Genomic DNA, 26717 nt, shown 5'->3' with positions numbered 1-26717 from the left:
ATTATATCTTGTCATTTTACTAGATCTTCAGTCTTTCTGGAGCTTTTCAGATAGCTATTACTGTAAATAGGCATTATGGGGAACAAAGATAATTCTGCATAGCTGTGACAGAGTGCTTTTGATCATTACTTTCATAGTACTTGGCACACGGGCTTTGTGCTGTTCTTTCAGGTTTTCCAGCTGAAGAACCTTAGACATAGGAATCATAGGCCCAGAATGTGAAGGTTTCATTTGTGTTTTTTTTTGTTGGAGAGAGCTGTTTGCTTCACAGAATCATAGAATGCACTGTGTTGGAAGGAAGCTTTAAAAGTCATCTGGTCCAACCTCCCCCCATAGATTCTATGATCAGGTTGCTCAGAGCCCCATCAAATTTGACCATGACTGTCTCCAGGGATGGGGTCTCCACCATCTCCTTGGGCGACATGTTCCACCATCCTCATCATAAGGAGCTTCCTAATGCACAATCTAAATCTGCTCATCTCTAGTTTAAAACCGTTGGCTCTTGTGCTATTGCTGCACAGCCTTGTGAACAATCCTTCTCCAGCTTTTTTGTGGGCTCCTTTCTGGTACTGGAAGACTTCTATAAATTCCTCCTGAAGCCTTCTCCAGGCTAACAATCCCAACTCTCTGTCTTCACAGGATTGGTGCTCCAGCTCTCAGATCACTTCTATGCCCTTTATCTGGACCCTCTCCATCAGGTCCATGCCCTTCTTGTGCTGAGTGCCCCAGAGATGGACACACAATGCAGAGTCACCTCTCTCAATCTCTTGGCCCTGCTGCCTTTTGTTTTGTTTTCATAGTTCAGATGTGTCCCACAGGTTTCTTTTCCAAGTTTCCTAAATAAGATGCTTCCATTAAATTTCTGTGTGTCTTCTGACAGTCTGAGTAAAATGAGATTTACCTTGAAGTTAGCTGTATATTCCAGTTGTCTTAGGCAGAAAGAGTTTTATTTCTGTTAGATTATAAACTAAATGCCTGCAAGAGAGCATTGCCTGAGTCCATCATAATCATTCAGACCATGGTATTGTTTTGTTGGTAAACATTGTTCTCTAATTCAGAAAACAGTTTGTACTAGCCTGGGGAAGCCTGTCTCATTTGATAATGGGCTCTGAATCCAGTGGATTATTGCAGGGATTTTATCTTGCAGTAATCTCCAGGGAGAGATGTACAAACAGCTGGGAGAGCAAGGAGGAGCTGCATTGTGCAGCGTGACTTTGTGGAGCAGAATTTTGGGGTGCTGGAGTGGATCTCAAGACCAACATGAATCTTTTCTGTTTTTCTCTGGTAAGTGTACACACACGTGTTTGTATTTAGTGTGTTGCTGACTGGATAAACTGAGCTGGTGGTGTGTTTGGACTGAAAAAAAATCGAGGTCTTGTATCACAAACTGTGCAAGGACTGTGTGATAACAGTGACTCTCTAGCATAGATGGAAGACTTAATGCCTAAATATCTATGCATAGTAAAATTTCATTCAGTGAAAATAAGGTGAAGTAAACAAGCATATAAGGAATGTACTGTGACTATTATAGAAACAAGAGGATTTAAACATCAGGCATTTGACCTCAAAACAGTAAAACACCTCAAAATGCATGCTAAAATTACTAAAGATATGTATGCTATTATTTGCTTTAAGCTATGGTGGTTTGGGAGTGTTTTGAGCTAATAGCATCTAGTTTTCTTAAGTAATTTGGGAGAACTGCTAGAACTTTTCAAGCATTAGTTTTCTATTATCCAAGCATGAATACATAGTCATCAGGGCTCATGCAGTCATATACTAATAGTTACTCACAGGCAGAGGAGCAGATCTAAGACCTTCTTTGGGTTTGGGGTTATTTTTTTGTTTCATTTTCTTTCTTTTTTTCCCTTTCTCCAAGCCAGCTGGTCAGTTAAATTAATAAATGAATGAACAGGTAAATCAGGAGAGGTGAATCCAGAGAAACTCTTTCTGTTTTCAAACCTTAACCATCTGTCAATACCAATGTTCAGTAGCAGTAATTACAATTAGATAGTGCATTTGCTGTGTTTACACAGCACAGTGGATCTGCCTCTTTTTCATCTTTTGTCCACGTGTTTGGTATAGCTTCCTCATGTTTAGAAAGAACAATAAAAATCAATATTCAGGCTGCCCTGACACAAATTCAAACAGGGAAGCTGCTTCATGTAAACTGCTGTTCCTGACTGGTAACGCTGTCTTACTGCAGAGTACTGGTGATCTCCAGGTCATAAGGATTAAAAGCTGGTTTGGAGTACATAAAGTAAAATGTAGCTGTAGTTTAGGATTCTGTGACAAGAGCCCCTCATGAGAAATAATTCCCTGGGAGTCCAAGGCACTGTTGATCCTAGTTTAATGTGAATGGCTGTGTGTTTGTTGAAAGCTAACGGTGGCTTTGTGGTACAGTCTGTAACACCCGGAAAATACAAATTTCTGGACTTCATCGGGAGAGGACTGTTCAATCAATATTTTATTGTTCCTTTGGGACAGCTTTGTGCTTTCTGTGTAGTTTGCTTTTTAAAAAGGTGTTAAGCCCTGTATCAGTCGAGAGATCAGCACTTAGACAAAATGTGAGGTAGATTGTGTGGGTGAGAGGAGGTCAAGTTGCAGTTTCCCTCTTAAACTGGGTATGCAGATACTGGAGTTTCTGTGAAAGAGATAATGACTGCAGTAACAATGGATGGTTCAGACAAGTGAAAGCTAGTGCTGTGATAGTTTCTGTAATGAAATAATTAGTTCTGTTTAAAGATTGCTGTTAAGAAGATAACCTTCATTCTTTACAGGCTTTCCATGGGAGCCATTCCATTCACTTTGGTAATCTGAGCACCCAAGCAAAATACCTCACAAGTCATCAAGATCTAAAGATAATTCATAAGCCACTACTGTATTTCATAAAACTCAGATCCCTGTGCTGTCCTCTCTAAGCATGTGACACAGTGCAGATATTTTCTATAATCAGATTGTCTAGCTTGCAAATGAGCTAGTGATTCAAATACCTACACTAAATACTTTGTCTGTCTGTGACTGTGAAAGGGCTGCTTGACTCTTCTGCAAGAGAGTCAAGTCAGAAAGAATACACAACAACAAAATAATGAAGACTTTAAAGACAACATTGAAAGGCACTAGAGAAGCCAGTTTCTTAGTACATGCAAACAGCCAATGACAAATATAAATGGCTGCTGATTTATATTAGTTGAACATCTGGAGTAACTGCTAAACCTGAAATTGTGGAAGAGATGTTTAGACTATCAGCAGACAGAACAAAAAGAGCTGTCAAAAGAAAAGAAAAGGAAAAAAAATGATGGAAGTATTTTCCTCACACAGACTAAGAAGATTTCAGACTGCAACCAATGTGTACTTATCTGCATGTGATGTGTGTGTGCATAAGCATATATATTGAAAATGCATTGTAGTATAGCTCAGACAACAGATGTCTACCCTGTGGAGTATAGTGGTTGAAGTAAAATATGACCCAAGAATACTCTGTTATAAAATGACATTAAACTAATATTAGGGCTGATACAAAATGGTAGAATGCTACACTGGCTAAAGGAACATCAGTTTACACTGCCAGATTCCATGCTCTGGGAGTTTACTTTCATATCTGTCCATAAAACAAACATATTTGTAGCATGTGAGACACAGTGTTATGGGCCAGTCTAGCAAGTGATGACATGCAGGCTGAGTCACAAAATCACTCAGTTTGGAAAAGACCCATGGGATCATGAAATCCAGCCATTGACCCAACTCTACGAAGCTCACCCCTAAACTGTATCCCCAAGTACCACATCTAAAGGACCTTTAAACACATCTAGGGGTGGTGACTCAACCACCTCCTTGGACAGCCTATTCCAATGTCTGCCCATGTTTTCTGTGAAACAAAAATATTCCCAATGTCTAGTCTGAGCCTACCATGTTGCAGTTTGAGGCCATTCCCTCTTGTTCTATCACTAAGTAGCTGTGAGAAAAGACCAGCACCACCTCTTTACAACATCCTTTCAGGATAATCAAGAGTCACAAGATGATGGTAAGGGCTTTGGAGCCTGGACTGGACTCTGCCCTCCACAAACAGGCAGACAGAAATTACTTCAATCTGTTGCCCCTTTGAGCCCTTTGATCTCCTAGCATCCATCATGGGATGTTTCCCTACTAGTACGTTGTGTCCTGAGCTAACTTCAGAATGATTTGGTTTGTCAACTGAGATTAATTTTGCATCAGACTCATTCCCTTGGTTTCAAGGGATTTGAAGACAAAGTAGATTTGCCTTCAAACCCTTATGTCCCTTTTCCATTGTCAAAGTGACCAAAGGAATAAATGTCCTTTCTTTTGTAGGCATGTCATGTTAAAAGGTTAACCTCAGACCCTGAACTTGCAGTATCTTTTCCTATCTGGCTTACCATGCCAGACAATTAAATCAGAACAACAGGGGTTTTATTATGGACAATATACAGAGAGGTGCTCAAATCAGGCACTAATTCTGTACAAATTGCAAGAGCTTATGTTGCCAAGCCATCTATTTTGATACTCTGCCTAATAAATTACAGCATCCCATAAATCAGAGCAATAAAATAGGCTGTTGAATCATCAAGTCCTTTGGTTCAGGTAGAATTAATTTTTTTACGTTCTTTTCCTGAGTCAGCTTGCCAATAGTGAGGATATACACACTGGAGTTTGCACCAGTTCATGTGGAATACCACCAGCTAATTGTGTCCTGGTTCCAAACTCCTCAACAAAGCTGGGGAGGGGTTTGGAGCACAAGCCCTATGAGGAGAGGCTGAGGGAGCTGGGGTTGCTTAGCCTGGAGAAGAAAAGGCTCAGGGGAGACCTTATTGCTGTCTACAACTACCTGAAGGGAGGTTGTAGCCAGGTGGGGATTGGTCTCTTCTCCCAGGCAACCAGCACCAGAACAAGAGGACACAGTCTCAAGCTGCACCAGGCTGGATGTTAGGAAGAAGTTCTTCATAGAAAGAGTGATTGGCCTTTGGAATGTGCTGCCCAGGGAGGTGGTGGAGTCACTATCACTGGAGGTGTTTAGGAAGAGACTGTATGGGGTGCTTGGTGCCATGGTTTAGTTGACTAGATAGTGTTGGATAATAGCTTGGATTTGATGATCTCGAAGGTCTTTTCCAACCTGGTTGATTCTAATCTCTTGTCTGACAGGGTGTACTTTTAGTGGTTTTGTTTTATTTACTCCTGGAAGTAGCAGATGTGTCTCCTTAGATGAAGCTATCTTTGACCACAGTTGTACATTTAGTCCAAATAATCATTTTTTTCAGATATTTCTCTACTTTTGAACTCACAAGGAAGACAGAGGCTTCAACTCTGTTGGAGAAGAACATGCATCTGGGAACATGTCCAGACACTGAGCTTCCTTGGCATGCAAGAACCTGTGTCTGTTCTAGCAAACCCTTCAAAACAAGGGGCTGCACACAACCTGCCTGTCACTTATGAGGCTGATGGTGTTTTAAAAGCTTGGATGAGGAGTCTTATGGATGTTTGTTTGTTGACATAAGACAAGTGCGGGCCATGGACTGTTCGGGCAGGGAACACCAGTGCAGTTGTAATACGCTGGTTCATACTTGTCCATCACTTCTCTTACTAAGAGAGGTACAGGCAGATACATTGCTGTTTTAATTTCTGTTTTAATCTCAGGAATGTTTCCTTGAGAAAATGGCTGTGAGAGGCATAAAGGACTTCCTTACACAAGGCAATACTTATCGGCTAGATCCTACCTTCTTTGGCAGTGAAAAATGGCATTAATAATGAAACTAATGAGGACAGGGGAAAATTTCAGATACTTAAAGGTGCTGAGATTTCATAAATCAGAAAACTGTGCAAGAAGAGCGGTAGGGAAAGGATACAACAATCCTGATCACGGAATTGCTCAGATCAGTTATTCAAGTTCAGCACTGATCTTGGGGTTTAAGCTGAATGAGATCCCTTGCTTTTATCTATTTCTGTTCCATATGGCAGCTTTCTAAGCACCCTGTTTGCTAGTAAAATATAAGTTAAGTACTGAGTGAAAGTCCTGGTGATTTTCAGTAGCACTGAACTAGTTATGTGTTTTATTTTGATAGCTGGTTTAAATATGTGCTGACAGCACAATGTAAAATATATTACATTTGTGTTAGAACACACAGCAACCCTTGGCAGTAATGAATGTTCTTATGGTGAAAGATGCAGAGAGGTATTAATGAAAGTGATGTATTAGATGTATCATTAATTAGGTGGAGCCTCCATATGTTAAAGATAGAGTAAATAGTAAGCAGCTCAGGCTGCTGTGGCTGTTGTGGTGTGATGTCTCTTGAAAATATATTTGACTTGAGCATTCTGGTTTAACAAAAAAAGGTTACCTGAATGTTCAAAGAATATCCTCTAAAGTGTGGTGTGAGTGGAAGTGATATGGGCAGTTGAGTTTTCCCCATGAAATCATCTTTATATACTCCTTGTTAATTTGAGGTGGATTGTTATCAGCCTGCCATATGCAGTAGTTCACATTTAAACGCTGAGCTGAAGAATGACCTGACTGTGTTCCTAAATGCACCTCTCTCTGCCTTATGATTGACCTAGTTTCTACATGGTGTGATAATAATATCAGGCAAAGAAAGAGCTACAGATAATAATTTTCTTCTTCATCTGAACTAGGACCTTTTCTTCCATAAAACTCCTGAGGCCAAGGGCTCCAAAAGGCTTTCTCATCCCAAGTGGGAGAAAGAAAAGTACTAACTACACTGGCGTTAATTGAGTGTTTTCTGCTGCTATCTCCTACTCTGTGCTGTTTATTGTGCTGAGGACTACTAAAGGAGTTGATAAGTGAAACTTTGCTGACATTTCATAAAAGTAGACCTAACTTAATATAAATAAATAAATAAATAAATAAACAATCCAATATATAACTTGAGTGTTTTCAAGAGGTTCAACACAAAAGGGAAGGGTAGGTCCTGCCTGACCAACTTGATCACCTTCTACGATCAGGTGACCTGCCTGGTGGATGTGGGGAGGCCTGTGGATGTAGTCTACCTGGACACTTCAGCAAGGCCTTTGACACTGTCCCCCATAGCAAACTCCTGGCTAAGCTGTCAGGCCATGGCTTGGACGGGAGCACACTGCGATGGGTTAGGAACTGGCTGGAGGGCTGAGCCCAGAGAGTGGTGGTGAATGGTGCCACATCCAGCTGGCGGCCAGTCACTAGTGGAGTGCCCCAGGGATCAGTGCAGGACCCCATCCTCTTTAACATCTTTATTGATGATCTGGATGAGGGCATTGAGTCCATCAGCAGTAAATTTGTGGACGACACCAAGCTGGGGGCAAGAGTTGATCTGCTGGAGGGTAGAGAGGCTCTGCAGAGAGACCTCGACAGGCTGGACAGATGGGCAGAATCCAACGGCATGAGATTGAACACATCCAAGTGCCGGGTTCTGCACATCAGCCACAACAATCCCATGCAGAGCTACAGGCTAGGGTCAGAGTGGCTGGAGAGCGGCCAGGCAGAGAAGGACCTGGGGGTGCTGGTTGATGGTAGGATGAACATGAGCCTGCAGTGTGCCCAGGTGGCCAGGAGGGCCAATGGCGTCCTGGCCTGCATCAAGAACAGTGTGGCCAGCAGGAGCAGGGAAGTCATTCTGCCCCTGTACACTGCACTGGTTAGGCCACACCTTGAGTCCTGTGTCCAGTTCTGGGCCCCTCAGTTTAGGAAGGAGGTTGACTTGCTGAAACGAGTCCAGAGAAGGGCAACAAAGTTGGTGAGGGGATTGGAACACAGCCCTGTGAGGAGAGACTGAGGGAGCTGGGGTTGCTTAGCCTGGAGGAGACTCAGGGGTGACCTTATTGCAGAGGTTGGTCTCTTCTCCCAGACAACCAGCATCAAAACAAGAGGACACAGTCTCAGGCTGCACCAGGGGAGGTTCAGGCTGGAGGTCAGGAGGAAGTTTTACACAGAGAGAGTGATTGGCCATTGGAATGGGCTGCCTGGGGAGGTGGTGGAATCGCCATCGCTAGAGGTGTTCAGGAGGAGACTTGACAGGGTGCTTGGTTGCATGGTTTAGTGGATTAGGTGGTGTTGGATGACAGGTTGGACATGATGATCTTGAAGGTCTCTTCCAACCTGGTTTACTCTATTCTATTCTTCTAAAATAGTTCTCACAGTATCACAGTATCACTAAGGTTGGAAGAGACCTCGAGGATCATCGAGTCCAACCTGTCACCACAGACCTCATGACTAGACCATGGCACCAAGTGCCAGGTCCAATCTCCTCTTGAACACCTCCAAGGATGGTGACTCCACCACCTCCCTGGGCAGCACATTCCAATGGTGAACGACTCTCTCTGTGTGTCTTTCTCTGGACACGTTCTCCCACAATGTACATCTTGGCTTGTCAAGACTCTAGGAGACTGAAGCATAGATAAGCATCATGGTTGCAAAATTTAGTCACATCTCTGAACTGCTGTTTCACCAGTCACTAATATTGGCTGCAAAGCTTTACATATTTACAATATAATTTCAGATATGCATCTGTGTTTATCTCTTGTACTAGAAGAATAAATGCTTTTACATAATAACATGCCATGCTAATTTCAATGGTGTTGCTCTACTGTAAGTCACACTGCTATAAATTCCATCTATCCCTTAATTAACACAGTTAAACTCAGCAATCAAAATTCATTGGCAAAATATTCAGTGCAGATCAAAGTGGCAGCATCTAAAATCTTGGATCGTTAGTCAGAAAGTCATGAATTTTACCATCTGCTTTTATTTAACTCTCGAATTATGGAATGGTGGTGATGTAGAACAGAACAGAACAGAATAGAATAGAATAGACCAGATTGGAAGAGACCTTCAAGATCATCATGTCCAACCTATCATTCAACACCACCCAATCAAGTAAACCATGCAGCCAAGCACCCTATCAAGTCTCCTCTTCAACACCTCTAGTGATGGTGACTCCACCACCTCCCTGGGCAGCCCATTCCAATGGGCAATCACTCTCTCTGTGTAAAACTTCCTCCTAACATCCAGCCTAAACCTCCCCTGGCACAGCCTGAGACTGTGTCCTCTTGTTCTGGTGCTGGTTGCCTGGGAGAAGAGACCAACCTCTGCCTGCCTACAACCTCCCTTCAGGTAGTTGTAGAGAGCAATAAGGTCACCCCTGAGTCTCCGCTTCTCCAGGCTAAGCACCCCCAGCTCCCTCAGCCTCTCCTCATAGGGCTTGTGTTCCAAACCCCTCACCAACTTCGTTGCCCTTCTCTGGACATGCTCCAGCAAGTCAACATCCTTCCTATATATGGCTCTTGGAATTGTGAGATAAATGTGAAAGTCTTAGTTCCTGTTAGAATGTTTATGCTCTTGGGGGCTGGAGGGAAGGAATTCTTACATGTGCGTTATAACCTCGAGTTCAAACATTGGAATGCAAATGTAAACTTTTTGGGGGTTGGGTGTGTGTTTGCTTGTTCTTTTGTAGCTTTGGTTTTTGGTTTGTTTGTTGTGGGTTTTTGGGTTGGGGGTTTTGTTTAGTTGGTTTGGTTGTGGTTTTTTCTTTTATTTGTTTTTATTCTAGCCATTCTCATTACCTGAAGGGAGGTTGTAGCCAGGTGGGGGTTGGTCTCTTCTCCCAGGCAACCAGCACCAGAACAAGAGGACACAGTCTCAAGCTGCAGCAGGCTGGATGTTAGGAAGAAGTTCTTCATAGAAAGAGTGATTGGCCATTGGAATGTGCTGCCCAGGGAGGTGGTGGAGTCATCATCACTGGAGGTGTTTAGGAAGAGACTGGATGGGGTGCTTGGTGCCAGGGTTTAGTGTTGGATGATAGGTTGGACTCGATGATCTTGGTCTTTTCCAACCTGGTCTATTCTATTCTATTCTATTCTATTCTATTCTATTCTATTCTATTCTATTCTATTCTATTCTATTCTATTCCATTCCATTCCATTCCATTCCATTCCATTCCATTCCATTCCATTCCATTCCATTCCATTCCATTCCAATTTCTATTCTGTTCTTTTTGGAGCCTAAATCATATCTCTCAAATTCGGGGAGCTGACAGGATTGTTTTAATTTATTTCTAAGGAATAGTTACCTTTCTGCATCAAATTATCCTGGTTTGTTTTGCTTTGCTTTGCTTTGCTTTGCTTTGCTTTGCATTGCTTTGCTTTGCATTGCTTTGCTTTGCTTGGCTTGGCTTTGCTTTGCTTGGCTTTGCTTGGCTTCGCTTTGCTTGGCTTCGCTTTGTTTTGTTTTTTCCCCATAATGAAGAGGCAGTAACTATGAAACATTTCTGTAGTGTATACAGACATTTTCATATTCACATTTTATAGTTTTCATAGTTTTCAGAGAAATGTTGATGTAGTATTCAGGTGAAGATATACACATTAATTTACTCATTCTGAGCAGATAATGTTCATTTTGCCATACTCTCAGCTTTACTGCTGCCAATATGTGGAATATAAGCCATGATACTGTGAACTCCAGCATTTATAATCAATTCCCATATGCTTTTTTTTAGAGAAAGGAGTAAATAAAGGATTCCAAATGATGGGAGGGGAATCACTCTCTATTTTGTCAATCACAGTTAAACTGCTTGCTTTTAAAATTACTAGTATTTTATTGTGTTTGCAAGTGTTCATCTTTGAAAACCTGTTTAAATATGTTTTAGGAGGGCTCAATGGACAGCTTGTATGAGCCTGTCCCACAACATCAAGAACCCAAGGATACAGCTACTATTGAGAGCCGGGCTGGCACTCCAGTGAGCATGCAAGCAAACTGTGGACCATCTGATAGGTCTGTGTCTTTGGTAAGTAAATTGTAAAGTATGTCATGCACTTCACAAAAAACTGTTGCTCTGTATAAGAGCAGGTGTGTTCAGATGCCAGTTTGAACTATTTCGGCTCTTTAGAGCTGCTGTTCAAATCTCATCTCCATAGCCAATGACCTAAATTATGTCCAGTCTTAACACTTGAAAAACAGGTCACGAGTTTCTATACAGCTGGCAGCAAAGTGAGATTAGTGCAGCTTCACTGTACAAGGGAATTTCTCTTTGCAAGCATATGAAAATACTGGGTACAGCTATTAGCAGAATTTGTCTCTGTGGGCTATACTCTAGGTGTCTTTAGTTATTGTTTTTATCTTAAAAATTGCCTTTCTAAAGTGTGGGTTGCATGAATTTTGTCACTGATTGCCTCTGGAATAACCTTTACATTTTACAAGACCTCATTAGGTAAACATGTAAAGCAGGTTGACTTAAGCATTTTTCCTTCCTAAATATTATCCTACTTAATCCTTTGTTATTGGTATGTTATTGGTATAATAGATCATTTACACTTTAACAAGTATTTTATCCTAGTATATTAAGTTTCATAGTCTTTTTCATTTCATAATCTCCATTCTCTACATTATAGTGCTCACTCATTTATAATTACTATCTCAGTCTAGAGCAACATATGATGCAGGCCAGTGAAAGAACAAAGAGAAAACTGTAGTGTGCACTGGAATTCCTAAAAGAATAGAAATATCCTGCAGATAACCACCTTGGTGTTTTATATAATGGTCTTTGTTTTGAGAGTGCAGCAGTGCACAGATCTCACACTGATTCCTCACAGCATCAGTACAGATCTATGAAAGGTGCCTACATTATCATTTTATTGCAGTAGGTGGGAGATGCTCTCCTGCGTGACAGCCTTCTCCTCATTATTAGGTCTTGACCTTGTCACTGTAACAGCAAGCCACATCTGTACTATTCCAGCTAAGTGTATTTAATCATGCTTGTGAAATATGGCTATAACTTGATCCTAGTATTCCTGTAGTATTTCACTTGTGTGAAGCTCTAGCTATTGGGCTAGGGCTCTGTTACAGAACTGGATTGAAACATGCCATTCTGCTAACAAAGGTGGACATTATGCTTCAGCTCCTACATCCATTCCATCTCTTCCCCCTTTGCTGTGACTATAAACCAACTTAATAGTTAATGACAACTGCACTTTCCTTGTCCAATAGATGTTTATCTGCTAGGAATGGTATTTAGACAAATGAAAATTAAAGTCAGATTTTCTTTTTGGTTTGCATCCAGCATACAATGGAATGTGCTGCCCAGGGAGGTGGTGGAGTCACCGTCCCTGGAGGTGTTCAAGAGGAGATTGGACGTGGCACTTGGTGCCATGGTTTAGTCATGAGGTCTGTGTTGATAGGTGGGACTGACTCGATGATCCTCGAGGTCTCTTCCAACCTTGGTCATACTGTGATACTGTGATACTATGATACAACACATGACATCCTAATATATTTTGCAATAGCTGTGTGCTAGAAATTACCCTCTATCTTGCCAAGGTATGGTAAAGACACATTCATAGCACTATGCTCTGTTAAGATTTTCACAATGTGTAAGACTAAGTATTAAAACTGCAGTGATAATTTATATCCGACTTTTTGTTTCTTGCTTTTTTTCTTCATTTATTGTGCTCTCTGATTTAGCAGAATTTCTTCAAACTTCATTATATTAGTATGAACTTAGGCTTCATAATTTTTGGGGGGCTAGATAAAAGTAATTGACCAATCCAGTACAGATTTTATGTTCATTGAGTTAGCCTAGAGAAGCAGTTTTGCTGCTAGTGTAGGATTAGAAAATCCTGAACAAATTAACAAATTATCATTAATAATAATAAAAATAATAAGAAATAATAATAATAATAATAATAATAATAATAATAATAATAATAATAATAATAAAAAACAACCAGGTTGGAAGAGACCTTCAAGATCATCGTGTCCAACCCATCAACCAATCCAACCCACCTAAACAGCTAAACCATGGCACCAAGCACCCCATCAAGCCTCCTCCTGAACACCTCCAATGATGGTGACTCCACCACCTCCCCAGGCAGCCCATTCCAATGGGCAATCACTCTCTCTCTGTATAGCAAAACATCTTTCACATTTTTCAGTGCTGGTTTTGTGGGATGCCACTGCATGGTCTGTGCACACACGTGTAGAACAGAATAGAGTAGAGTAGAGTAGAGTTGAGTAGAGTAGAGTAGAGTAGAATAGAATAGAATGGAATGGAATGGAATGGAATGGAATGGAATGGATCAGGTTGGAAAAGACCTTCAAGATCATCACGTCCAACCTATCATCCAACACTATCTAGTCAACTAAACAATGCAACCAAGCACCCCATCCTACTCCCAAGCACCCACTCCAAGCACCCACTCCTACTAAACACCTCCAATGATGGTGACTCCACCACCTCCCTGGGCAGCCCATTCCAATGGGCAATCACTCTCTCTATGAAAAATTTCTTCCTAACATCCAGCCTAAACCTCCCTTGGTACAGCTTGAGACTGTGTCCTCTTGTTCTGGTGCTGGTTGCCTGGGAGAACAGATCAGCCCCCGCCTGTCTACAACCTCTGAGTAGAAGAATCCAGGACTTTGGTTTCCACTAACTCTTATCATACATTTCTGTTTTCATAGAATCATAGAATCAATAGGGTTCAAAAAGACCTGAAAGACCATCAAGTCCAACCTGTCACCCAACAATTCATGACTTCTAAACCATGACACTAAGTGGTACATCCAGTCCCCTCTTGAACACCTCCAGGGATGGTGACTCCACCACTTCCCGGGGCAGCCCATTCCAGCAGCTAACAAAGGACATCTTTTAGCGGTGGCACATTTATTCATCACTGGATTTAAATCTCATTGCTAGTAAAAGCATCGCTAAAATGTGTAAGCAAACCGTTGGCTCCCTAGATATTAACCAAAAGCTTCCTAAGGCTGATTGAGGGTTTTATTCTGTTTTGTTTTTTAGGGACTATTCAGCTCAGCACTTAACTAAAAATACCGCCTGGATGCTGTGTCACTGTGCTGGCTGTAGAATCAACATTATTTATAAAAGACTTTCGAGAAATGGAAAACAGGATTAGTGATGATGTGTCAGCAGTAAGGCCTATGGAAAAATGCTGCTAAGGCCAAAGGACTATGTGTAATCTTATCTGCTATTTCTAGCGTGTGAGTTATTAGACCTACACCTTGGATGAAGCCGTTAAGCTTATTAACTGAGCCCATTTGTACTTCTCTCCCATTTTTAATTCCGTCACTTGGTTCCAGGCTGCAGGGTGGCCCCCACAGCATGATAAATTCAGAGCATTATTGGCTCCCTCCGGCCCTCATTTAGCCATCTATCATTATTCACTAATGCACATACTTAAGTGCACTGCTAAGTAGGTATGGGCTTGAGTGTGTATTTAAATGGTTGGCTGAACCATGGCCATGTGGATTCCACAGAGCTATTAAACCTCCTGAGGGTGGAGCAGCCTAGCATGGCACATTCCCCATTAGGAGGATTTGCCCTCTTCCATTTTGTCATACAACTTCAGAAATCAACAGAGTGAGCATTCCAGACCTGCTCCCCTCAACTTTAAAAAAAGGAGGGCAGGGCTAGAGGAAATTTTCCTTTATAGTGTAAAACATAGTTGTTTTCTCACAGTTATCTTGTGCATTGTGATTTATCCTAATCATAGCTAGGCTGTGACATTCTTCTGGAGAGTTGGGAAATATTAGGGTACTGTGGTCACTGAAGCTGTGGAGGGCATCATTCAGTGAACATACTCTATGGGTACCTTTTTAAACCATGATTATTTTTGCTTCTGTCCAAATAACACATCCTGGATGAAGAATAATCTTTTTCATATATAACACTCTTCTCCTTAACTTATCTTAGAAGACTTGTTCAGTATACAGAATATTTTTGTCCAGGATGTTCCCACTCCAGGTTCCTCTGGTACAGTCTTGTGCCTGTTACACACATTTGTCTTTTAATTTTAACCCTCTCAGGGAGCTGGACTGTTAACTTTTTGGTTACTGTGCCTGTTGCTCCCCCCAGGCAGGTGGTTGAGTCACTGTCCCTGGAGGTGTTCAAGAGGGGATTGGACGTGGCACTTAGTGCCATGGTTTACAAGTCATGAGGTCTTGGGTGACAGGTTGGACTTGATGATCTTTGAGGTCTTTTCCAATCTTATTGATTCTATGATTCAGTAATCTCAGACAGAACAAAACAATAGATTTATGGAGTTGGTTTTGAACATTCTGCATAGCAAAGCTGAGCTGGACTGTTCTCAGTAACAGTTGGTAGCCAGCAGTATATAATAAACCATATGGATACTCTTGGCCTGTAACTGTGCTGCTAACTAGGAAAATGAATTTCTACTTGTGTTGCAGTCTTCTATCTCTGAACTGCCTTCAGCTTCTCAGGAAAAGAGTCTTCACTACAAAAACTGCTTTCACATATTTCCTGTCAGATTGCAATCACCAAATGTCATGAGATCCACATATTTTTCAGCTGGTCACTGTGATATGATTGACTACCCTATATATCAGAAAAGTGCCAAATAATTTACTAGTCTTTCTGAGTTATTCCCAGGAAAATCACAATCAGTCATGATACCTGCTTTAATCTGCAGTGTTATAATTGATATTTGATTCCAGTGAGGGAAAGCAGAGGGACAGTTATCTGAAATGATCATTTCCCTGTTTGCAAGTCTTAACAGACACAGGAGCTCTAGCTTTCCCAGCTATCTTGTAAACACCAGAGGGACACATTCAATTATTTAATTCACAGTTGTTTGATAAAAGCAAGGAGGAAAGGACTTCATTAATAATTTCATAATGCTGAGTTTCCACATGTGCAGTTGGTTTCTAGGAAACAGATCATTCCTATTTGGTACAGGGAAGGGAAGAATTATACCCCCCAAACAACACAATTATGCATCTTGGTGAATGTGTAGAGTCTAGATGAACCTTAATTTATGTTCTAAGAGAAAACCTATTTTTAAAACTGCTTAATTTCAAGCTTCAGATTAAAGCTACATATGATTTTAAGCATAATCAATTGCTGAAAAAAATGCATTAAAAATCCTGTACAAACTGCAGGCATTTATTCTTGTACCCTAATCTGACCAGCTGGTGCAGACACGGCGGGAAGAGATGAGTCAAACAAAAGGTGCTATTTTAAATGGCTGTTTCACATTGCATTGGAGCACTGCATCCCATGACATCCAGTGAACACAAACCAGTATCAATGTATGATCATAGAATCATAGAATCAATAAGGTTGGAAAAAACCTCAAAGATCATCAGGTCCAACCTGTCACCCAACACCTCATGACTACTAGACCATGGCTCCAAGTGCCATGTCCAATCCCCTCTTGAACACCTCCAGGGATGGTGACTCCACCACCTCCCTGGGCAGCACATTCCAATGGCCAATCGCTCTTTCTGTGAAGAACTTTCTCCTCACCTTAAGCCTAAACCTCCCCTGGTGCATCTTGAGACTGTGTCCTCTCATTCTGGTGCTGATTGCCTGGGAGAAGCGACCAATTCCCTCCTGGCTACAACCTCCCTTAGGTAGTTGTAGAGAGCAATGAGGTCACCCCTGAGCCTCCTCTTCTCCAGGCTAAACAATCCCACCTCCCTCAGCCTCTCCTCATAGGGCTTGTGACCTTATCACTCTCTACAGCTACCTTAAGGGAGGTTGTAGACAGGCGGATGATGGTCTCTTCTCCCAGGCAGCCAGTACCAGAACAAGAGGACACAGTCTCAGGCTGCACCAAGGGAGGTTCAGGTTGGATGTTAGGAAGAAGTTCTATACAGAGAGAGTGATTGCCCATTGGAATGGGCTGCCCAAGGAGGTGGTGGAGTCACCGTCACTGGAGGTGTTCAGGAGGAGACTTGTGCTTGGTGCCATGGGTTAGCTGTTTGGGTGGGTTGGATTGGTTGATGGGTTGGATGCGATGATCTTGAAGGTCTCTTCCAACCTGGTCTGGTTTATTCTAAATAAAATAAAGGTTTGTGCTTGAGGCCTTTCCCCAGCCTCATTGCCCTTCTCTGGACATGTTCAAGAGTCTCAATGTCCTTCTTAAACTGAGGGGCCCAGAACTGGATGCAGTAGTCAAGGTGTGGCCTAACCAGTGCAGACTACAGGGGCACTATGACTTCCCTGCTCCTGCTGGCCACACTATTCTTGATGCAGGCCAGGATGCCATTGGCCTTCTTGGCCACCAGGGCACACTGCTCATGTTTAGGCAGCTGTCAGTCAGGACCCCCAGGTCCCTTTCTCTTATTTCAATCTAGATAGGAAATTCTGAATATTCTCTTGATCTGTCCACAGCATCTGTGAAGAAATCTACAAATGCAATAAAACAATGCTCTGGAAACTGCATACAATTATTATCATTCACAAATGCCTAGGTGCTAACGGGACTTCCCACACTCCGCTAAACGACCTCAGTACATCACAACAGCGTTTTCTTGATGCACTCTCTCAAAGAAGATTTAAATTAAAAATAAATAAATAAATAAAAAAATCTATGATGGATTTTACTGAGGAGAGGGGGAAAATATAAAATGCTTAATTATGCACTTAAATTGTTTTATGTAGTTCATATTTTGGCTTTTTGTCATGCAGCGCGGGTGACGTTTTGGAATTACTGCGGTCAGAGCCATGCAGATGTAGATAGCATTACAGGAAGGAAATAAATTAAGCACAAGAATATGAGGAATAGGTCCATACACAGAGGTTTTCATATTTATAAAATAATGAATGGTTTGAGGCTTTTTTTTTATGTCTCTTGTTGCACAGCAGATTGAAGTGACATTCATCATGGGCATTTTTATCCCAGTTTCTGCTTTCTAGGCTGGAAGAAATAGATATGAAAGTGATACAGTGCTTTCATGTTCTGTCTCAGGAGATATCAAAAAAAGTATAGGGATCAGAGATTTTTTTTTTCTGTCCTAGCATGGCATCCTGAGGTTTTCTTAAAGTTAAAATTAACTTCAAGTCCCAAGATAACTGCAATGGCAAAGATGCAATAAGATGTTTTGGCATCACTTGCGGAGTGAGGAACCCTTTTGTTCACTCTTTCAACACCCACATAACTCTTCTCTTTCTTCCCACATCTTGTCAGGGTATATATCATCTGGGCTCTGGGGTCTATGTTATCTTGCCACCAGGCCAGTGCTTGATTCTGATTTGATGCCCCCTCAGAGCCGTGTCAACTTGCACAACTTTCACAGAGAATCACAGAGAATACATCTGGCTGGCTGAGACCTCAAAGATCATTCAGTGTAATGCCTGACCCAGCACTGAAAGCTCAACGCTAAACTTAAGCACCAGGTCTACACACTGCTGAAATGCCTCCAGGGACAGTGACTCCACCACAGCTGTGGACTGACATCCCAATGTTTGATAACCCTTTCAGTGAAGAATATTTCCTTACATCCAGCCTGAACCTGCTTTGGTGCAATTGACACCGTTTCCTCTAGTCCTGACACTTGCCACCAAGGAAAAGAGGTTGGCCTCCTCTTCACTCCAGCTGCCCTTCAGGTAGTTGTAGAGAGCGAGGAGGTATCCTCTCAGCCTCCTCTATATCAGTGTGCCAGTAGAATTTGCTCTTACCAGTGTTCAGTTTCATTTAGGCTGGTAGGTCTCTGCTAAATCCTCCCAGTTATCCAGTTGTATGTCCAATGGAATGAAATTATGGTTCAGTGGTTCACCATCCTAGGCAAGCAAGCACTTTTGTATACAGATGCAATAAAACACAACCTAGAAAGAAATGTTTCAAGTGAATTATCCTCCCTTCCTACTGCATTTTGTCCCTCAAGGCAAGATTTTTCCAGAAACAAACAATAAGCCACAGATGTATGCTAATAGCACAGATGGAAGAAATATGACTGACAGTAATGTACCTGAATGTAAACAGGGTGAAAGTTTTCTCTTTCAATGTATCTGGGTGAAAATTTTCTCTTTTAATGTATCTGCATGTTTTTTCTTTGCAGATAGTTTAAGGCAGTTTGTATCTGAACTAAAAAAGCTGCAATTAGAACCCTCTTGACCAAATTTCCAAGGGAAATGAATGATTATAGATTGGAGAATGTCATGACTTAACAATTTCAAGTCAGAATCTTAGATACAGCATTGTTTATTATACTTAATGTGGGTTTTTTAGGTGTCTGAGCAAGTGCTCCTCCACTTAATTTTTAAGGAACAAGTTGTCCCAGTGGGTACATATAACCCAGGAACTTACTGATGATTTGCAGATGTTTGAAAGAAGGAGTTAAAACAGAATTTCCTGGTGTTCAGCAGAAAGCTTTTGTGCAGTATCTGGCATAACAAAACTCTAGCCCAAGCCAAACCTAACCCAGACCAATATGCAGTTGCCCAAATTCCACATGAAGTGCATCTCTGTTTTGCCAGCTGTATCAGTCAGCCTATTAAAAATGAATTCTCTCAAGGACTTGCCCTCAGTTATTAGTGATGCTTTGCAGTTGCACTTGAATACAGTAACTCATTTAGAAGCTTTGAAAAGCTTTTCTCAGTAAACTTTTCTATCCCTCAGAACAAGGAATTGTATAGTCCTGACTCTCCCTGGAAAAATGACATGGAAAATTGCCAGTTGTTAGTTCCTATACTGGTATTACAAAGGCAGATTAATGGTAATATCTTTTATTCAGGTAGTTATTGACTTTTACACTCATTGAACTACCACCATGCTCCCGCCCCACTGACCCACCCAAAGGAGTGCCATCCAAGTCCAACAAACAGCCACCCAACATCTATCACCAGCAGCCACAAGCCCAAGGCCCACCCTTCTTCAGCTGCTCCTCCTTCTGCAGCTGCCCCTCCTTCAGCAGCTGCCCCTCCATGATGCCCAACCTGCAACCTGCCCAAAATTCAAAGGTGGCTGTCTCACCAACCATCCCAGCTAAAGTACAGAAGCCTACAGCACCCGGTATTCCCAGGCATTCTTCCATCCAAGCACTAACTGGGCCCAACCCTGTTTAGCTTCTGAGATCAGATGAGATCAGGTATTCTCAGGGTGGTGTGGCCATAGGCACTGTTTTGCTTGCCAGTTTTCAATTTTACTCAAGAGTTTCCTGCTCTCTTAACACATTGCTTTACATGTAATGGGATTACAGATGCTGTCTCCTCCTGTGCCTCTTAGAAAGCCACATCCCATTGTAACATGTGGGTATTTTATCCTCATAAAATTAAAAAGAATCACTCTGTGGAAGAAATACTATACCCATTCTTGAGGTAGGAGTTTTATTCTCTCTTTTCTCAGGGGTATTGCAATTGTCAGCTTCTTGGGAGCCATGGATATTGAAACCTCCTAAAATCAGGACACATAACTACATATATTCACTGGTGTGCTGTGTCCTTCACAGCTTCTGCTGCTGGAAAAAAAGAAATATTGGAAATGTTAGTGGATATTAAAAGCCTGCATCAAAACTACATCATTCAGTGACTTTCCAGTGAGGAAAACATCGTATTTTGATTTTCATAGACTTCTTTTCTCTGTCTTTTTAAAAGGAATTTCCTGACATTGAGAACACAGTGACCAAAAAAAGAAAGTAAGTTGAGACCAGTTCAAGGTTTACATAGTGTCACTCTGTTTGTTTGTACCTTTCATCCTTCCTGTTTTATTAATGTTCACCAATGTTGCTTTAATTCTCATAGAGTACATATATTAATGTTGCAGTGGGAAGGCGAGTAACAGGCATGTAATGCATTAGTAAAGCTCTTTTGTCATGATTTTTTTATATACATAAAGCTTCCTTCCAAAATATCAGAACCAGGACAGCTAAAAACAAATGCAGTTAATCTGATCTTGCTTTAACCATATGTCTGCTTTTCTGAAAGATTGAAGTGGTAACCTATTTTGTAGCATATTTGCACCACTGACCTGTTAATCTCTTGAACAGTTTTTTGTTTGGGTTTTTAATCCAAATGGGAAAAAAAAAAAAATCAGTTGCAAAAATGATTCAGATAAAGCAAGAAGCCAAACCTTATTTTACCAAGTGTATTTGTGGCAGCATCACGATTTGCACTCAGACATTAAGACAAAATGCTATGGTTTGGGCTAATGATTAATACATATTAGTAAGCAGAGGAAATAGGGGGTTTTAATTCTTTTTTGGCTTCAAGTTGAAGGCCATTGCATTATTGAAGTGGTCCCCCTCCAGACTACATCTGAAATCCTGCCTAATGGAATGATAGGGACAGATTTTATCTGTCTGGCTGTGACAGACAGCAAAATCCATGGAATATTTTGTTTTAAACTATGTTTTTTACTCTCTTTTTTTTTTTTTTTTAGGTGGAGCTCTACTAAATTCAGAACACAAATATTATCTACACCCATTGCTGAGAAATCTCGAAATAGATAAAGATTTGAAAGAAAACCCAGAGCTCCTTTGTCTTAGTAATCTATTTCTGGTCATTTGATAGAAACACTGTTAACTTCTCAATTCCAAACCCACAGATGTGTTTCAGTCATCTGTGACCAGACACAGCCCTGTGAAAGTGCTCCCAAAACTGCAGTAATTAATGTGTGGACATAACTCTCTCATTCATAGTTTTCTCATCGTTCTTTAACACTCCTACAGAAGTCAAGTTATTTGTGTTGGCCTTACCCAAGGTTTACCCCACCAGCTTTCACAAAATACGAAGCAATCATCTCCCTGCCTAAGAATGTCCTGCTTAGATAAGAACTATGTCTGTCCCAGATATAGAAATAGTAGCCAGCAGCTACAGTGTCAAATCTTACAATGCAAATGAACCAATTCTATTGTAAAACTCATCTTATTGCAGCTGAATGATCAGAATTTAGGAGGGTTCTCTAGATAATTTGACTAATTGATGTAAACCATAGGTAAGATGGATGAAAATAACTTCACCCAACATGAAGAGATTTTGTAATGACAATGATTTCATTGTGAGCATCCATCCAGTGCTATTCAGGCTTGATACCCCTCTGATAATGCAGAAATTTTCACATCAGTGTTTTCTGTAAATAGGGGGGGGAAAAGTGACAAATTATCTTTGTTGGTGGTGGTGGTTTTTTCCTTACAATGGGGCAACAAAGAAGCATCAAATTAAATAGAACAGAAGTATGCCTTGCTTAGACTCTAAGAATTAAACTGTGGAACTCTGGAAGAAGAAAAAATAATACAAGTGTTTTCAAAAAGAACTTTTTATGGACCAGTTCCTTTGCAAGCAATAGTTCAGTTTTATGCCCTTGCTCAGGAGGCGCTTCCACATCTGAAGTTGGGAGAGGGATCTCAATTTTTGTGCTCCTTCTCTTCTCCTAATCATTGTCACAGATTAGAGGATCTCCAATCTCATCTAGTATAATCCTCTGACTTCGTCCTCCAGCTGAGAAATAACTCTGTTGGTTTTTTGTGTGTTTTTTTAATGAATAACATGAAACAAATTAATTCACTGAGTACATCTTTGTTAATTCAAATATTTCTTTGGCTTCTGTTAACTCAGCATATTCTGTAAATCACTGGCCACAGATGGAAGTGTGAGTTAGGACTGTTCCCTGATATAATGTGCAAAAGGCTCAAGGTTTTCTTGGCCAATAAAATGTAACTAGAGGTGGTGGGGATGGTATAATCATAGGTAGGTCTTTGGCTCAATCTATTATTATGTTGCCAAACTTCAGACACTAATTCCTAAAAGTTGCAAGCAGACTAAAGAAAAGTACCTCTTACTTTTTTTGTTCTTCTTTTTTTCTGATGGGCTTCCTGATTCAATCATGGAATCTTGAAGAACCATGGATAACATAGAAGCTTAAATAACGTATTTTTACAGAACAAAAACTCAGAAGCTTTCAGAGCTTTGTGTGGCATGGGGGAGTAGATGATGGGTTGAATGAGGAAAGCCAAGTAACTCCAATTAAAGCCAGTGGGAATTGCCCAGCTAAATCCCTATGCCCTGCTTTGAAGAAAATGAGTTTGAAAATATCCATATTTGATTAAATTGCTTTCGTTTTTCATTCTGACTTTCAGCTAATGGTAAATTCTTTTAATTCTTTTAGATCCATCCAGAAGTCCATGTCTGAAAATGAAGCGTTTGGTTAGTAACTGCTTAAATAATTTACTGTACCCTTGCTAGTCTCGAAGAGCCAACTTTAATTAAAGGTCTAATTTGCTTTTCAGCTCTTGGATCAAATGCAAAGGAAAGGAAAACAAACAAACACACACAAACAAACAAGAAACCCCAGTTAAGCTAGCAACATATCCCCTTCCCTTTCTGCTTTCCAGGGACACATTTGTAGCTATTGAAAACATACAATAAGTCAAGGTTGGAAGGGACCACAAGGATCAGCTAGTTCCAACCCCCCTGCCATGGGCAGGGACACCCCACACTAGATCAGGCTGGACAGAGCCTCATCCAGCCTGCTCTTAAACACCTCCAGGGACAGGGCCTCAACCACCTCCCTGGACAACCCATTCCAGGGCTTCACCACTCTCATGGGGAAGAACTTCCTCCTCACCTCCATCCTGAATCTCCCCACCTCCAGCTGCATTCCATTCCCCCTAGTCCTATCACTACCTGATAACCTGAGAAGTCCCTCCCCAGCCTTCTTGTAGGCCCCTGTCAGATACTGGAAGGCCACAATTAGGTCACCTCAGAGCCTTCTCTTCTGCAGACTGAACAGCCCCAACTCCTTCAGTCTGTCCTCATAGGAGAGGAGCTCCAGCCCTCTGCTCATCAGACTTGTTGAACATAGAAACCAGGCTGGGATTTAAAGAACCTGTTATGGGATGGTATGAGAAATTCTCACCATGTCCAGTTTCTTTCAATCATTAAAATAAATACATCTGAAAATCTTCTGGTCTAATAAAATTCAGGCCACTGCCCCTTCCAATGTTAAACTGCTTTGCTTCAGCTTTCACAAATGAGTTCACCAAAGAGGCAGTTCAGGGGTTTATTCCAGCTTGTCCTAACACTGTGTATTCTTATCCACACTTGTGGTTCAATTGGTGCTCTTTTGTAAATTCATTGTAAAAACAAATAATCATTTTCTTAAAAAGTAAAAATTCCCATAGTTTTTTCCCCAATGAGAGCTTCCTTTTAACATTCTGCTATTTTTTCTTCAGAGTTTAGGTCTAATTGTTGTACCTAGTCCTTATTGATAAAGGGCTGTTACATCTGCCTGTAACAATGCTTCTATATTTCACAGCAGTGTAGCCCTGAACTGGAAGATTTTTATTCATCATTTATGGATCACTTGTATCATTTGGTCTACAGCATCCAGGCTGTGCTGAATTTCCAGCACTTGACAGAACTGCTAAATGCTTTCATAAGGAAAATTGTCTGAGGTAGTCAGAGTGAAAGCCAATATTAAAATGAAACAAAAGAAAAATGTGGTGGGTTGAGAGAAGTTGATTCTGTGAAGTCCTAGCTCTCCCTCCCCCACAAAGAAAGAATCCACAGCTAGCCCAGTCAGAGAAGCAAAGGGTAGAGCTGTATTTACAAGCAATATGGAATGCAGGTTGTATATACACAATATATACAATATTTACAATATATACAGAAATATACAGCAAAGAAAAATAATGCAGGAACAAAAACTCCCTCCTCCAGACAGAGGTCACAAAACCAACCAACCAAACCTGTATACCAAAATGAAAAACACCACCAGAAAGCACCAAATTTTAATAGCTATCTACAAGCTGCACTTCAAAGTTCACAAAGGGAACAGGAGAATGGTCATCTTGTTCTCAAAGCCAACCTAGTTTCTCCCATTCAGGCTGAGACAGTACTGATCTTGAAGCACACGACAGAGAGGTGGGCAGCTTTGGTACCATTTCTTGCTGGCACACTAGCTCACTAACTATACAATTAAATAATATTTATACAAAATCCTGGAAGAAAAATAAAGGCACAGATGTTCTGTGGGTGCCCAGGTCTTAAAACCAATGGTAAAGATAGCAATCATTCTGATCATGTGTTAGTAGTGTTAAGTGAGGTATAAGGCAGCAAAAATAGATGACAACACTTGAAGTATGCCCACAACAAATACCATCTGTCTGTCGAATTCCCTGTGTCATGAAGTCATCGATTCTTTCCCATGTTTAAGGAGATGCTGCAGTGTTCTGCAAGCTTGTTTGAGTTCTGTTCTGATGCTATTTTTATCGACTCACCTGTTATTTCACAGGATTTCCATGAATTTAGGTGACTGCTCACTGTGTTTTTTACTTTAGAAAGGAAAAATGTGAATGGCACACTTTGGCAGGGTTCCAGGAAGCCAGAGAACGATTCGTACATCAGAAGGCACTGTCAGCTTGAAGGTAATTGCTAAACATATTTCAGCTGAATTTGCATTTTCCACAAAGTATTTAAAAGGGCACCTAGGAAAAATTATCATTTTTCACCAGTGATCTAGCTAAATAATTTGTCAAGTCTTTTTGAAATTTATCTTGTCCTCAGTGGGGAGAGAAAAATAGCTAAGTATAAAGCTTACCTTAAAACTGGGAAGCTGAGAAGACACTCTGTGATTAATTCACTCTGTAGTCCATGGGCCAAAGAATTCCACTACAGTAAATTGCCAGAGTCGTTTGTACAGGGCTTGCCAACTGTAATTAGTGTCTATAGCAGGAATCCATGTCCCCTGTATGCTTTAGACTGCTCCAGGTAGCCATAAAAAAAGCCTCTTATGACAGGTGCAAAATGGAGCTTGCAACATTTTGTAGGCAACTGTTTTGTCCAGTTTTATTTCTAGAGCTGTTTTGACCAACTTTGTCAAAGCAACCTTACATCTGATGTGTGGGAAGTTGCTACGTTACACTGTTTAAGAGCTGACCACTATAAAGTCACAAAGATAACTATGAGAAATAACAAGTGAGCAATCATTTTATCTATTTAGATGATTTAAAGGACAATGCTTTAACCTGATTAATGTTGCTTCTAGGAAAGAAATTACTATTTGTACTTTTTAAAGTGAAGGCATATCCAGTGTAGTTGCCTAATCAGACCAAATCAGACAGGTTCAGCAGAAAGAGAAACCAATATGTGTGAGATTAAAGTGAATGTGTGTTTTATTCTCTGCTTGAGCCAGCAAATTGGGAAGATGGCCATTTCCTTTATTTTAGAGTATGCTGTACAAATAGTCTAGGTACTATCCATTGGTGAGAAATCCTACTGTACAAATGGTCTAGGTATTATCCACTGGTGAGAAATCCTACTGTACAAATGGTCTAGGTGCTATCCATTGGTGAGAAATCCTACTGTACAAATGGTCTAGGTACTGTCCATTGGTGAGAGATCCTACTGTACAAATGGTCTAGGTGCTATCCATTGGTGAGAGATCCTACTGTACAAATGGTCTAGGTACTATCCATTGGTGAGAAATCCTACTGTACAAATGGTCTAGGTACTGTCCATTGGTGAGAGATCCTACTGTACAAATGGTCTAGGTGCTATCCATTGGTGAGAGATCCTACTGTACAAATGGTCTAGGTACTATCCATTGGTGAGAAATCCTACTGTACAAATGGTCTAGGTACTGTCCATTGGTGAGAGATCCTACTGTACAAATGGTCTAGGTACTATCCATTGGTGAGAGATCCTACTGTACAAATGGTCTAGGTACTATCCATTGGTGAAAGATCCTACTGTACAAATGGTCTAGGTATTATCCATTGGTGAGAGACCTTACTGTTACCTGAGTATGCAGAAGAAAGCAGAGGACAGGGCATCTGCTTTCCAGCTGCATATCATTTGCTTCACAGCTTGAAGATAAACACTTAAATGCCTGGAAAATAGATCTGAATTTGCAATACCTGAGGCATTTGCCCACATATGGGCAAACTTGGCCTCTTGGAACCAGAACCAGGAAGAAGAGCTGACAGGAAAATTTAGAAGAGCTCTGCTCTTGTGAAGAACTGATGAAAG

General features: G+C 41.0%; 1 protein-coding gene and 1 pseudogene across 2 annotated transcripts in view; one reads left to right on the top strand and one right to left on the bottom strand.

The window, feature by feature from the left end:
• Nucleotides 1-1178: 1178 nt before the first annotated feature.
• The window catches only part of SAMSN1 (SAM domain, SH3 domain and nuclear localization signals 1), a 103153-nt gene continuing 77614 nt past the window's right edge, over nucleotides 1179-26717 (top strand). The window contains exons 1-5 of one of the 2 annotated variants that reach the window (XM_068144429.1): nucleotides 1179-1284; nucleotides 10644-10781; nucleotides 20346-20386; nucleotides 22855-22892; nucleotides 25028-25114. In XM_068144429.1, coding sequence (XP_068000530.1) covers nucleotides 1261-1284; nucleotides 10644-10781; nucleotides 20346-20386; nucleotides 22855-22892; nucleotides 25028-25114 — 328 coding nt within the window. In that variant the 5' untranslated portion in view covers nucleotides 1179-1260. Of the gene's footprint in view, nucleotides 1285-10643; nucleotides 10782-20345; nucleotides 20387-22854; nucleotides 22893-25027; nucleotides 25115-26717 lie in introns of those variants that run through there. The other variant, XM_068144430.1, reaches the window with a different exon arrangement.
• On the bottom strand, nucleotides 19750-19868 carry LOC137444310 (5S ribosomal RNA; annotated as a pseudogene).

The sequence above is a fragment of the Melanerpes formicivorus genome, unplaced genomic scaffold, assembly GCF_026170545.1.
Source record: "Melanerpes formicivorus ecotype bairdi unplaced genomic scaffold, bMelFor1.0.p_v2 SCAF_11, whole genome shotgun sequence".
NCBI lineage: Eukaryota > Metazoa > Chordata > Aves > Piciformes > Picidae > Melanerpes > Melanerpes formicivorus.
Note: the sequence above shows the minus strand (reverse complement) of the source record. Positions and strands in the feature narration are given on the sequence as shown.